Source organism: Polypterus senegalus, chromosome 2, assembly GCF_016835505.1.
Source record: "Polypterus senegalus isolate Bchr_013 chromosome 2, ASM1683550v1, whole genome shotgun sequence".
NCBI classification, from domain to species: domain Eukaryota; kingdom Metazoa; phylum Chordata; class Cladistia; order Polypteriformes; family Polypteridae; genus Polypterus; species Polypterus senegalus.
The window spans coordinates 116997175-117012515 of NC_053155.1; the positions used below are offsets into that span (position 1 = coordinate 116997175).

The following is a 15341-nucleotide window of genomic DNA, read 5'->3' on the forward strand; positions in this document are numbered from 1 at the left end:
GTGATTTGATTTTCCTTATGAATGACTACAAGATGGTAGTATAATCTATATAATACAAAATAAACATTGAGCACACAACCAGAAGAATATAGTAGCCATCTGTCTAAGATATACCTGATTTATTTGATTCGACACAGACAGATTTAGTTTGATAAATATACGTAAGCAGTTCAGCTCAAAATGTCTGTTAGGCTGACTGTGTAACTTTTAACTGACTCAGTATGAGTGAGTTCAGTAATGCTCAGGAAGTGTACTGTCATGAACTGATACACTTTTCAGGATTGCTTCTTGCTTTGAGCCCAATACTGCTGGGAAGAGATCTGCAAAGAGATCTGCCTCACCACAATCTTTAATTTGGATTAATTAGGCATGATCACTGATAGATATAAATTCACAAGAGACACACTTAAAATTTATTTTTACGATTCTGATTTGTGCCCTCATTTTTTAGTTAACACAACATATTTCCTAGATGAGTGTGTGGCCTCTTAGAATTACGTAACCAGATAAAGTAACCCATAAAGAGGTACAGTTGGGCCAATTGACGACCTCATGAGAAAGAGAAGTGACTTGAAGAATCTGTGTAGAAGTGATGCAAGTAAACTTTAGACTTCAAATATGAATTTTGTACTGCATAAATTTGTTGTCTTTCTTTTATTTGTCTTAAAAATGGCACTTAATTTCAAATCTGAAAATAGTGCACTGGCAAAAGCAGACATAGAACAATGACATTCAGATGTGTATAATTTTCCATAACATAGCATACTCATATTTGATCATTGCAATTTATGGTCATGGAACAGTGTACCCTATTTCAGCAGGGCTGGTTCAATGCAGAAAACGAGCCTGGAGGGTGAGGCAAATGTGCAGTTCTTAATTATATAAAATAATCTTATTGCCAAATACAAATGGCCCGCTACAGTGCAGGCAGACTGTTTAACCTCTTTGTCAATGTGCATCTACAGTATTAGCCAATGACTTCGATACTTTATTTAGAAAGTCTCTCTACTATATTTGTACCTCCCTTCATAGTAGATGGTATAACTGTAAAGACGTGGACTAGGTCTGTTCAAAATGTAATTATACAGCTGGGGAATGAGTGACTTTATAAAAACTGAATAAATATCAACCTCAAGTGCAATTTTGGATTTGACGCTCAGTACTCATTCTTTTAAAAATTCTTGCAAGAGTTGTAGTTTAGTTTTTTTCCGCCCTCCAACATTCCAAAAAAGAAAATATGAAATGAAATATACCTAGTTAAACTGCAATCTTGAACTAATTTAATTTCCAAGAGTCAAATGACTACCTTTTAAAAAGATGTAGCCTGCACTCAGCCAAAATACACAGGAAAATAGAAATGAGTCCTTTTAAAGTATCTTGTTTCACTTAACTATGACAAATGTGGCAATTTGCCAATAATACATAAGGCTGACTGGCAAAATAAAAACAGAAGTGAAACCTTGATTGTATATACAGTACATACATTTTTGAATCATGCACTCATACTTTAATGGGCAGTGCTGCCTGGTGGATTTTCTATTAGTGGAGATGCATTTCCTTTTACAGTGGATCCTAATGAACTTGTCTGATTATCGAATCTGAATGCATTGTGTGTGTGGATGTGAAATACCATTTTCATTGGTCTCAAGGATCTGACACCATTAATGTGTTGCTTCTTCTCTTTTGAACAGCCATTAACTTCTAACACTGTGATGTTTCCGCAAAAGTTGAAGTCATCATAGGCAAGCCAGCTATAAAAACAAACAGAAAACAGTTAAGGAAATAGTTAGAAATACTTTATTCATGTGGTTTTATTTTTTAAATAAGTGAAAGCAACTCATTTCCATCCAATGAGCATTTGTGATACTTAGAAAAACAACAAATATGTAAACAAAAACACACATGCTTGTTTATGAACACCAAATCAAAATTCTGCTCATGAGAGCTAAATTTACAAAAGAAACAAACAGGTATACCCACAATTTACAATAAAACATGACAAAGAAAATATTTTGGCTGTATACAATTAAAATAGAAAGCCAAAATGTAGTGTCTCTAACCTTCTTTTCCATTTACTTATAATTCCAATTATACTGAAGAAAATTGCACAACACATAAAACTACTGCGGTGGGCTGGCGCCCTGCCTGGGATTTGTTTCCTGTCTTGCTCCCTGTGTTGGCTGGGATTTGCTCCAGCAGACCCCCGTGACCCTGTAGTTAGGATATAGCGGGTTGGATAATGGATGGATTATAAAACTATACTGTACATGACATTACAGTAAATTAAGTATTTACACATTAAGGTGTCATCACTGGTTAATACACTGAAGACTGAGTGTAGAACTGAAACATATAAAATATTCTAAAATATTAATACTGATGTTCTAAAGTGAAAAAAGCAATTTATTTGTTCTATAGTAAGACTGGACACTGTTAGCTTCGCAGGGTCAGATGTAACTCTCAAATGAGAATACATAAATGGGGGCAACTCATTAAAAAGTGTGTAGTGAGTAGCTGTGAAATCCTACGCTGCAAAGGCTAACCCTCAGGGTTCCTTCCTAAAACACCAACTCCAAATTCCTCCAGTCCATGTGTATCAAACCAACACCAGGGTTTCAGGGAGAAACCAAAAGATACCATACAAAAGACTTGACTTTGAGAGAAAATAAAAAGCTAAAATTACTGTTATCCATTCAATAACTCAGTAGTACAAGATAACTTAAGCTTAATAATTAATTTACATGTTGTAATGAGTGCTGCGACAGTGAAGACGGAAGACAGACACACATAAATGTAGACAACCACAGCTACAGAGCACCACGTGTTTTAAGAGAGTGTCTTTCTGATACAATCAAATGTTGTTCAAATGAAAGCAAACACTTTTATACTCAATTGTTTTATAATACAGCACATTGCTAAAGCACGTACATGTACTCCAAACAAGCAAAAGAAATTAAAAAAGTGGAATTCCATCATTTTGATTATAAGAAATTGAAAGGAAAAATGCCTTCAGATTAGATTAGTGTAATACAGAATTCTTCTGCAGAGGCTGTGTACACTGGTCAGAGCGTGTTGGTGTAAGGAAGGAAGAAAACAAAAAGACTACAACTGTAAAAAAAATCAAAAACAAAAAAAAGATAAAGGAACAAGTTATCCTTCCACTTGAAATGTTCATTAATTAAGCAAACTGCCAAAAGCAAGTAGAAAGAAAGAAAGAAAGAAAGAACGAACTCTGTTATTTAAAACAATGAATCATCAATAAGCATAAAGCTCCTTTGTTACTATCTTCAGTTGCAAATTCCTTTACGGACAAATTTTGCCACTTCAGACATTCCAGGCCGCTGACTACCACTGTGACAAACATCCCATAACAGCCACTGCTAAAGCTGCGACAATTAAATAAAGCAAAGCTATAGCATTATTCGGGAAACCCTGGTACACCAAAAGCCATACAACTGCCAACGCAGAAATGCTAATGAAAAGGCTAAGAATATACTTAAAGTGAACAAAGATAACAAACTTTCAACAAGTTTAAATAAAGCCGCTTATCACAAAGATCACTCAGTTATGTGATTTAAAAATGTGCCATGTACACCTACAGAATTTTAATGTGTTTTTTCCTAAGCTTCAGCTTTGGCCTGTGTCTCTTTGCTATTTTGTTTTTGATGTGGATAACGCATGTGTTTGTGTGTGTGAACTGTGCAATTTACCTACAAATGTTTAGGCCGGAGAGGCTTTCACTGAGCAGCAAGATAGGAAGCAAAAGATCATTATGAAGATATAATCACTTGTATAAATTGGGACAGCACATTAGTCACTGTCCCGCTGGAATTTTGTTGTGCACAGCATGGGGACGAAATCGTAAGAAATGCTGTCTAATAAATCATGGGCTCTGGACTCAGATCCATTCCTGGTCACTGTCTGTGTGGAGACGGCATGTCCTCACTGTGATCCTGTGGATTTTTTCCAGGTACTTACACTTCCTCCCACAACACAAAAGAATGCAGATTAAATAGATTGGAAACTTTCAAATGTTTGTGTGCATGGGTGAGCTCTATGATGAACTGCTAACCTATCCACAGTTTCTGCCTTGTGGTCATTACTATTACATAGTGGTGTACAGTAGAAATGAGACAATGTAATAAAATTTATTTACTTACTTATCTACCTATTTATGTATGTATGTATTTATTTATTTAAAAAGCCAAATTTCTCCCAGTGGACAAATGAAGTCTATCAACTCATTAATAGTATAATTTTTACTGCGGTTTACCACATCAGGAAGCCATCTTTGTTACCCGTTGCAAAAGAGAACAAGTTTCCATCACTGCAGACTGCAGAATATAATGCACCTAAACATAGGTCAAATTAAACATATAATTCAGCCCATAATGCACACAAGTTATATGCCATTCCACATGCTAGTAGTGACAGTTGTCCGGCTACAATGACTGTAAGCAGGATATACCTGGTTACACTATGGTTAAGATTACGGTTGTGGAAGAGTTATTTAACTCAATTAATGGGCCTGGTCACACTATAGTTAAGGTTATAGTTGTTGAATAAGGATGACTGCTGAGTGAACCAATTATCATTATTTGTGTGCAGGTCACGTCTTTCCTGTAAAGCACTGAAGCAGGCAGGACCCAAATGCATGACGTCTATGAACTTTTCTAAAGTTAAATGTTTCACACTTTATAGTTTAGATGCACGCAATTCTGCATGTTGCAGCAAAGAGACTCTAAAACAGATAGCACGTGGTGGCAAGTGGGTGTTGTGTTACCTTCTGACACAATGCAGCATATAATGGTACAACTGTGGAGATGGAAAAAGAATTTATAATCATGAGTACTTCAGAAAATGTATGCTATAATTGTAGACAGCAGAATCGGACAAGAGCAAGGCTCTGGCTACTTTTGTTTTATGAATGTTAAAATGTATATTTTGAGTTGTTACGTTATGTATGTGGTATAACATGATGACAAAAGAGTGTATATTTTTTCCTTGTCATAACTTAAAGCTTTCAATTTTTGAAGTAGTCTGTTCAATCTCATGTGTGTTTATGGTACTATAATTGACATGCTTTTTGCAATATACTCACACATTAATTTTACAAACGTTAAACGACTAAGGAACAAAGAATAATACAGAGCTATGAAAAATTAGGAAAATAAAGTACTACAAAGCAACAACAATTATTAAGAGGTGGTTAAGATGAGTGCTAACAGCATTAAATAAATCTGTGATGTGACTGTACATACATGCAGGTACTTCCATAGTCTATGATAATCAGTGTGTGAAGTGGGCCGGTATGCAGCATTTTCCCCTTTTTGCCTAAACAGCTGCAGCAGTAAATGTGTCCATACTAGTACTTCTCACAACACATACCCACCTCAAAGTTTTTTTTTTAAAAAGTAGGCAAAAATAAGCCATATATTTCCATTTTTTGATTAATGTATATTACAATTCTATATATTGTCAAGGTTAAAAAGCAACAGAAATGTTTTGTTTCTTTATTAGAATACCAATTTAAAAATTGTCCAGCAACATTGATTTTTGTAGAGGCAAGATTTTCAAAATCAGCAGTGTGACAAGTGTGAAAGCTTGTTTTGAAAAGCAATATTAAAGTCTATTTAGGCTTGCTTCTTTTTGTTCAATGGGGAATCAAAGAAATTGACAATAAATAATATATTAAATAAATAAAGAAGGCAAAAACAATTAACAATCAATGTGCACGTAAATCTCACCCAATTTACTCCAACAATAATAATTACTGTATTTAATTAACACAAATACTAATGAAACCACAGGACACACTGAGCAAAAAATGATCAAAGATAAACACTCATGGTAAAAGTCAAAACACTGTCCGGTACAACAAATTCAGATAATGATGGTGAGTGGAATGAAAGCCCCTGTAAACAGCCCCCTGAATAAAACAAAGTTTTCTCCTACCAGATTCCAGTTGTTGTATGAAGATTTGAAGTGATTAGGAGTGCTCAGAAACGCATCCAAACAAGATGAAACCACATAGACAAGCAGGCACAGGACAAGAGCATAAATCCTGAAAATCTATGATCCAAGGTGGTTGTATTTGTAATACAATTCAAGTAAATCTTTGAAACATACAGACATAGATGATCATGATTCCTTTTCAGCATCTATCAGATCCTGTTTAAAGGTAGCACCTAGTCACATTTTTTCCAGCAAGTCCCAAGCAAATCCATAGTTGCCTAATGGCACAGAACTACCTAGGTTAGTGGGAAATGCCAGTCCACTAGAGTAGTGTGAATATAACAATATCACTTTTTGGCCATACTACTCATACTTACTATTAGGCTAGACTGCATTTCTGGAATAGACAAACTTGTTCAGAAAATGGATGGGTGGATAGTGTTTCTCTACAACTAACTGAAATGAAATGAAATTTGTTCTTCAAATCACATTTGCTTTGAATTCATTTTGTTTTGCAGGAGCAGATTTACAGGCTCCTTTCACTGAAGTGTAGACTTGAGCAACTCTCAAGAGGCCCAAATTTATCTGATCCTGATCTCTCTCTCTCTCTTTCAGGCCCCTTCTCTTCTGAGCAGCAGCGAGCAGCTGCCTCTCCCACACACAAGTAGCCCTTCACAAACACCCAAGTAAGTCCAATTGGAGTAAAACCGACAGCCAACAAAGAGAAGTAACCGGTAGTGAGAAATCAAAGTTGCTCACCCAGCAGGTGGTGGAAACTTAATGGCAACGGTCTCTTAGTGTTTCAAATGAATGAAGCATCAAAAAGCACCAAACTTACTGGAGAAACAGATAAGATGAACTCAGCGCTAAACATAAGTTCCATCTGTTCTCTGCCTGTTGAGGGCACATTTATATGCAGCATGTACAGTTCAGGTTTTCCGACCAACAATGTAGACAGCTTCACCTGCCAAAACGTTTTAGTTAATTTAGAGTTGGTCAGGAAAATACATGAATTGGAGGACCGTGTTAGGAACCCGATAGCAATTAGGCAAACTGAAAATTTGGTTGACTCGGTTTGTTTAGACAATTCAGCTACTTCTGATTCGGCTTCAGTCTCTCCAGGTCCCACTGTACTCAAGGTACAGCCGAAATCAGCAGCACCAATTCAGCCACAGGGTGAGTGGGTAACAGTAAGACAAGAGTCAAAGAAGCCAAAATTTAGTCCCTTGGCACCCAGGTTACCAATTCTCTGCACTCTACAGCGCGCCCGTGGATCCTGAAAACAACAAAGTTAAACCAACAGTTAATGTTAAATGCCTCGCAGGGGCGAAGACTTCTGACATAGAGGCCCAATTGGATTGTGTCGCCGAAGATGAAGTATTTACCTTATTGCTACATGTCAGCATTAATGATATTTATTTACAGCAATCTGAGGTATTAAAAGAGGAACTTCATCTCTCTATGCACCAAAGCGAAAAGAAAATATCAGAATTTAGTTGTATCTGGCCCTTATCAACATTATATAGAGAGGATGTGATTTATAGCAGATTGAGTTTCCTTCACTGCTGGCTAGAAACCTGATGTGCAAATAAAAGCACAGTGTTTGTGAACATTTGGGATGATTTTTGGAATAGGCCTGGATTTTTCAAAGGAGATGGTCTTCATCCTAACTGGAGGGGATCTTATGTATTATCCTAAAATATGGCAGCAAAACTGCCTGGCTGACTGATTAGAGCACCATCCAGGCCGCAGTCATGTGATCTTAAATCACATGCTGTTGTTTATCCCATCTGTTACTTTCCTGAAACTGTTACCCATAATCCCTGCTGGGGGACATCCAGCAAATGTAGTCATGATACAGACCTTAAATTACTTGATAAACAAAAAATAAGGTGTATAATTAGACCAAGATACAAGCAGACCCTCCACCAGGGGCACCTGTAACAGAAACTTATTCTGAATTAAAACAAATAATATATAACCAGTTCAGGAAGATGTATGAAGTTTTAAAGGCTGCTTATTGAACATTCGTTCTCTTGGCACTAAAGCTGTTTTGGTAAATGATACTATATTAAGTACAAGGTCTGATTTGTGTCTTCTCACTGAAACCTGGCTTGGGAAATCTGACACTGTTCCCCTAGCTGAGGCATCACCAGATGGATGCTCATTCCTTCATAAGTCTAGAGATTCTGGTCGAGGAGGAGGCCTTGGAATAATTCATTGTAACAAAGTGCTAATCGCTTCAAAAAACTTCACAACCTTTGAGGCATTCATTTTAAATATTAAAACAGATTCCAACACAATTGTAGTGCTAGTCTACAGACCACCAGGGCCATATTCATTGTTCATGACTGAATTTAGCAACCTTCTGTCTGATTTGGCTATAAATTATGATCACATAGTTCTGATGGGGGATTTTAATGTACACATTGATGTGGAAACTGACACTTTTAGCAAATGTTTTACTTATTTGTTAAATTCAGTAGGATTTTGTCAGATTGTCAAAGGTCCAACTCATAATCATAACCACACATTAGATTTAATTATAACTTACAAAGTTGAAATTCAAAATTTAAATATTACTCCATTAAATGTAGTTATTTCCGATCACTACTTAATTATGTTTGATTTGGTTCTGCCCTTACCAATACACCCACAGATTAAAACAAAGACAGTGTGACATCTAGATTGTAATTTTGCTGCAAAATTTAAGGATACTTTGAGTAAGTCAAGTGTAATTTTAGAAAACCGTTTAGATCAGTTAACATCAAATGTAAATGCAGAAAACAATTTAGATCAGCTAACATCATATTATAATGTGATCTTGAGAGATGCTCTGGACGCAGTGGCTCCCCAACAAAAGTCACCAAAGCACATAGAAACTCTCCGCAGTTTAATGAGAGCACTGAAGCTCTTAAATTAGTGCCGAAAACTGGAGCACAGAAGGAGAACAACAAAGCTACAGGCCTTTTAAATTGCATGAACAGAGACTGTTAAAAAAAAAAAAAAAACTCTCTTTAAAGCTCGCTCAATCTACTATTCTTAAATAATAGGATGCAATAATAATAATAATCCTCGGGTACAGTTAGGAAACAGTGGCTAAACTAACAGATGGGAATTCAGATCTATAGTGCAAAATACCAACAGATATTAGCAGTACAGACTTTATGAACTTCTTCAATGAGAAAATTAAAAATATAAGATCCCAGATCTCAGCATCACAGTACAAACCAAATACTAGCTTGGCAGACACTGCCTCACCTTGCATTCAACACTTTAGAAATTTTAATCCTGTAGCAGAGCAGGAAGTCTTGACTTTAATTTCTAAAATGAAACCTATTACTTGTTCCCTAGACCCAATGCCAACATAATTAGTAAAAAGTGCAATGGATGTTCTTGCAGCACCTATTCTTCACATTATTAATAGTTTATTATTGCATGGCACTGTACCTGATGCACTAAAAGTGTCACTTATTAAACCATTACTTAAAAAGTCAGACCTAGACCCACACATACCTAATACTATAGACCCATTTCAAATGTACCCTTTCTCTCTAAAATACTTGAAAAAGTTGTTGCCAATCAGCTTCAGTCACACCTTACACATCACAATTTATTTGAGAAATTCCAGTCTGGCTTTCGCACTCATCACAGTATAGAAATGGCACTAACACGTGTTGTAAATGACATTCTGATATCCTCTAATGAATGAAACTCCACTGTAATTATGTTGTTAGACTTAAGCACAGAATTTGACACCACTGACCATTCCATTTTACTGCACACGTTTTGCCTGCCTAAGGTAAAGTCATCTCTGATTGAGGATTGCAGGAATCATCAGGTACAGGGGTCCTTTCATCGGATTGATTTCCCCAGCGCTGACTCAGCTGTGGAATGGCCAATAGGGGGAGGCAGTTTGATAGCTGAGGTCTCCAGGACTTTGAACAAATCCAAATCGTATTATGTAATATCATCTACTGTTGAATTCAGCTCAGTACTTGTAATATTTCTATTGCACTACTATATTGTATTGAGGATTACTTGTGTTCTGTTCTGCATATTGTATTATGTTTACTCCCGTTTTTGACACCCACTGCACGCCCAACCTACCTGGAAAAGGGGTCTCTCTTTGAACTGCCTTTCCCTAGGTTAGTCCCCTAAGTCAATCTTTTGCAGAAATTATAACAACAATATTAACAATAACTGCTATTCTAAACTGAAAGTGCCATGTGGTAATCATTTGACAAGGGTAAGTAAAATATACAAACAAGGCTTACAGATACATAGGAAAAAATGTAGACTTGCAAAGAAAAATGAAAAAAAAATGTAATTAATGAAAGAACTGATAGAAAGGAAAAATCACTTGAAAACCCAAATGTAAAATAAAACAAAATCCGCATATGTGATCAATAGCTATCAGCTGATGTCTGAACTAGCTACAAAGTGTGTGAATAAACAGATGTTTTCACTTGCTTTATATATTGTTAAGTGTGCTAAACCACAAAGACTAAATTTTAGGAGAACTCTTAGAACCATGGGTCATATGTGAAGAAATTATATGACTGGAATATTCCATACTCCATAAACATTCACTAGCCTTAGTTATGTTCTAATACTGTAGAAGATGTATTTTACTGATTGGCTTCATATAGCATGACAATTTTGAGCTAGCTGTAGCTCATCACAATCACTCACTTTTCAAGAAAATAACTAGGTGCTTAGCCACGAAGCCATTTCATCCTGTTATTTTGGAGGTAATTTTGTTCTATGCTGTTTAAACACTGCTTGCTCACCCATTTTTTTCACTCTGACTTTATTTTTATCTTTGATATGCAAGATGCCACCAAGTCTCAAGACTTCTTTTGAAAAAGTATTACCAATACCGGTGCTGATTTCTGTTGAGTTTGAATCTCATTCCATTTCTTCTGAAAGCATTGCTTTTCTGCTTTGAACTTTAGTTGTCAACTACTGTTAACATGTTTTATTAGGAGATATATTGGCAATTCACAGTGTTTCATTTAAAAATAGCATACCATTCCATTTTCTGAGCCCGCTTAAACCTGAGAAGGATCGCGGGGGTAAAACACATAAATAAATAAATAAATAAATAAATAAATTAATTAATTAATAAATAAATAAATTTAATTAATTAATTTAATTGACACATTGATGCATTTTGGAAACTGTGCCCAATGATTCATCATAATCTGTGACTGAGCAATATAACATACATTTATGATGATTCATTGAAATCATCATTGCTTTTTATATCAGGAAACATTGCATGAATGCCAAATACAGTGTCAAAATAATAAAGTAGCTTTTCATGTTTCAAATCAGAAAGACTCCATCTGCCTCTAAATAGATGCCGCCCATGTCATTGACAGAAATGGAAAAAATGTATAATTTTTAAGAAATGTCTTCTAGTAAGGCATTTTGGTCACTACAATGAGAGTGAAATGTTTCAAATTCATAACTTATTATTAATATATTTCTGTAACAAAGTAGCACACTATAGAAATACTTAATGTTTGTGACCACTAGGTATTGCTGCACAATTCAGAATGAAGGAGTTGGAGATCAGTTGAAAATTGTTATTTTAAACAAATTTTGAGAATAGTTACATCATCTTTTTTTAGGTATTGTCAGTTTTGTACATTTTATGAAAGTGAATTAACTCTATTGAAGAACAATGTGATCTGACAATAGTTAGTTTCAGGTGGCTAACAGAAAATATGCTGAATATTGAAAACAAAACAATCTGCAGAATGAGTAATATGCCAGCACTATAGGTTTAGTACTAGCATTTTAACTTTAAATCATGAGCAATTCTTTTTAAAAAAATCTGAAGGAAAAACCTGAAAAACCTAAGTGAAAAATAATTTCTTTGATGACATATTTCTTTAAAGGTATGGTCACACAACCCAGGCTATTTCTTTCCACATTTAGTTATAAAAGTCTTCCTCCATTTTTTTCACATTTCCTCAATTTATTTTTCACATGAGAAAGGATACATTTATTTGCTAAATGGCCAGATTCTTTTTTTTTTCTCTCAGCAAGTATTACTCACCTTCCTGAGTGAACAGTGAAGGAGGAAATGCCAGGGACTTGTCCATATGTTTCCAGCTTCTTGATTTCTTTTTGGATGAGCTGAGATGAACCCCCCCTCCCAGCTTCTGGCCAGATCTCAATTTCTGGTACACTAGTGTCCTAATGCAAAATGACATAAGACTAAAGGTCAGGGGATATGTATGTGTTTTAAGAAAATAAAATTTCCATTCGGCATGCTTTTAAGAATGATTATTCTATTCAAGTTATGAACTAAAATACCCTAAACCAAATGAGTGGTGTACATTTTCCCAATGAAACATAACACTTCAAGCTCTACGTCTACGAATTAACACTAGCCCACCACACACGTAAATGTTGAAATGCATTGTTATTTATATACAGTGTGGCGGTAGCAGTGTGGTGCAGTGGTCAAGGCTTTGGACTTGAAACCACGAGGTTGTGGGTTCAAATCCCACCACTGATACTGTGTGATCTTGAGCAAGTCACTTCACTCATCTGTGCTCCAATTGGAAAAACAAAAAAAATGTAACTAATTGTACCTCAAATAATGTAATATACCCATAAACCATATTGTATACAGCACCTAAAAATAAATAATAGACTTTCAAGATAAAAGCATAGAAATGTATTTAATTATATGTCCATTACACAAACAGGACCACAAATGTAACAACTACCTCAGCAGATTTATTAAGCTGGTAACGGTTGTCACTGGCAGTTTGCAAGTTTCCCTAGACCTGTTAATGATGGAATGGCTGAATGTACAAGGCCAGCCAATGGTTCAAGGGAAAGGGAGCACCTGGCCAAACAAACTGCAAGGGGAGGAGCCGACCATATGTAAATCTGTGGTGGGAAAAAGGTGAAGGAGGAGAAGAGAGGCCAGAGCCAAAGCAGAAGTGGACACCACCAAACCAACAAGAGGGAAAGCTAGTGAACTCATTGAAAAATGACAGGTGAACCCGGGTTCATTTCTGTAATGATAATTTTTCTTTTCTTATGAATGAGGTGAAGTCAATCAGGAGAGGACCTGACTGGCCAGCATAAGGGACTGTGTAGTACGTTTCCCCAGAACAGGAGGTATGGCTCAGCGCATCCTTTGCCAAAACATCATGCCTAAAGCCAGGTTTATACATGCTGCAGCGGACGCTACGCAAACGCTGTACTGTTTATACTTTCACGTGTACTTTACGTAATCTGGAGGAATCCACCAGGTGGCAGAGAGAGATATTATCACAGTGAGAACAGGTTCGGGTTTGCTGTGTTGTGAATTGCCTGGAACAGCCATTAAATTCCAATGACACCTTACTGCAGTATCTCTGAAAAGGATGTTTAATGCTTAAATCCATCAGTACAGGGATTTATCCATTTCATCTAGCATTGGGCACGAGGCAGAAACAATCCCTGGACAAGGCATCATCAGCTCATCACAAGGTGAATACAAGCACTCACATACACTAGCGTCATTTTAGTGTAACCAAATCTGCATATCTTTGGAAGGAAACCGGAGCACACTGAGGAAACCCAGCAGGAAAACATATAAACTCCAGGCAGGGAATATGAGCAACGTGACTCCCTGCAAGACAGCAACGCTAACAATCTGCCACCGTGTCACCCCCATGGGTGTAATTATTAACAGTATTCATTATTTAAACTAAATTACCAATTTATCTGTAAAATGTAACATACTTTAATGCATTTCATCATGAGTTGGAATGTCATACATTTAATGTGCTCAGTGTGGTGATCTATTGTTGTTTGCTGCTGCTGTCAGTACCGGAGGAAGTCCTAGAAAAAAAGACAGCACAGAAGATGGTATGTGAGACTTTTAAAATGTATTGTGTCATTACGATCGGGAATATGCGATGCTTGAATATAAAAAGCACCACGAATGTATCTGTATGTCGGCATTTTGCTTCACCACATCCGAACCATTCATCAAACATTGAAGTGCGCACACTGATCTCGTAGGATCTGCAAAGCTGATTTCTGTCACATGTAGATAGTAACCAGAGACTCTGACGTCACATTCCAACTTTTAGCCCCCTGACTTTTTGCTGGTACTGCAACTCAGTTTGCAGTTGCAAACTCGAGTTAATTTCTGAGGACCTGTTCAGAGGACGCATCAAATGAACGCTGGAAATGCATGGCAGCCATGATACGAGCACGTATGCATTCTGAGTGTAAAGTAAAGTATAAATGAGCCCTAATGGTGAATATTTATAGGACACTGGTTTCAATCTTTTTTCACATTTGTGTATTAGTGTTGTATGTGATTGACTGTTTTGTTTCATGTGGTTTGTGTTGCGTGCCCAACTATGTGTACAGGGGGTTTGTTTGTTGTGCCCAACTCCTTACTTTGTGGGATAATACAATTCTCTTGTAACCCAACTTTGCTTTTGCTGGTGTGTTTCTGTACTTGTGGTGATGTACTAGGGAAGTAGTGTTGGTCGCTCGCACCTCGAATCATTTTTTACTTTCTCTTTGCTACCACTCCAGGACGGCAGCACATATTATAATTGTGCCAGCTCAGAGAGCAGTACAAGCTGTCCATTGCACATCCTAAACCTGCAGGACAGGCTCACTGGCAAGTCTAAAAATACCCTGTGTGAGTGTGTTCTGGAATGGACTCCTGTACTGCTCAAAGCTGGAACCTAGCTTAAGGCTAATATTACCAACATGGGCTCCAGTTTTGAAAATGGATTAATGGACATATCAAATGGCTACTTCATTTAAACTACTCTTGAAGACAAAGTTCCTTCCATCTATGCATTTAATCTAATTTCAGTTTCTCTGAGGGTGACAGCATCTGGAGTGATTAAGAATCCAAATTTCAAGATGGCAGCCGATCTTTGCAAAGCACTCTTTCATACCAGTCCAATTTTGAGTTTCATGTTAAGCTAACAAAAAACATCTTTAGGATTTGAAAGGAAAAACAGAGCACCCGAGTACTCAGAGTAACAGAGTAATGAAAATCCCACACAGACCCAGGAAGAACTCCATGCAGACAATGGTGAAACAGCAATCTGGCCCAGTGTTTTCAGGTCATGAGTGCTAACCACTATGCCACCACACACCTTTATGAAGACAAACTGGATTAATTTAGACATGTGACATAATCCCAAAAGTTTGTCATGCCTTGGCATCTCTCTGTAGGGTCAAAGATGGTAGCTCAGATTTTAAATTACTGTACAGTGGTAAAAATGCTACAGGGAAACGTCACTTAATGTCAGCAATCAATGAACCAAACAATTGAAGGCACAGTGCAAGGTTATTAACATCAAACCTGAGTAGCAGGTAAATTGGTATAAATTTGC

The 15341-nt window shown here is 36.7% G+C and overlaps 1 protein-coding gene and 1 long non-coding RNA gene across 2 annotated transcripts in view; one reads left to right on the forward strand and one right to left on the reverse strand.

Annotated features, from left to right (window-relative positions):
- The window catches only part of LOC120523270, a 30468-nt gene extending 23826 nt beyond the window's left edge, over nt 1-6642 (forward strand). Inside the window, exon 3 of the long non-coding RNA XR_005632576.1 lies at nt 6571-6642. This is a non-coding gene — a long non-coding RNA (uncharacterized LOC120523270). The remainder of the gene's footprint in view (nt 1-6570) is intronic.
- Nucleotides 1-15341, reverse strand: part of LOC120523269 (very large A-kinase anchor protein) — a 148186-nt gene that overhangs the window by 57786 nt on the left and 75059 nt on the right. Inside the window, exons 8-9 of the mRNA XM_039744445.1 lie at nt 12026-12165; nt 1631-1751 (exon numbers count right to left, since the gene is read on the reverse strand). Coding sequence (XP_039600379.1) covers nt 1631-1751; nt 12026-12165 — 261 coding nt within the window. The remainder of the gene's footprint in view (nt 1-1630; nt 1752-12025; nt 12166-15341) is intronic.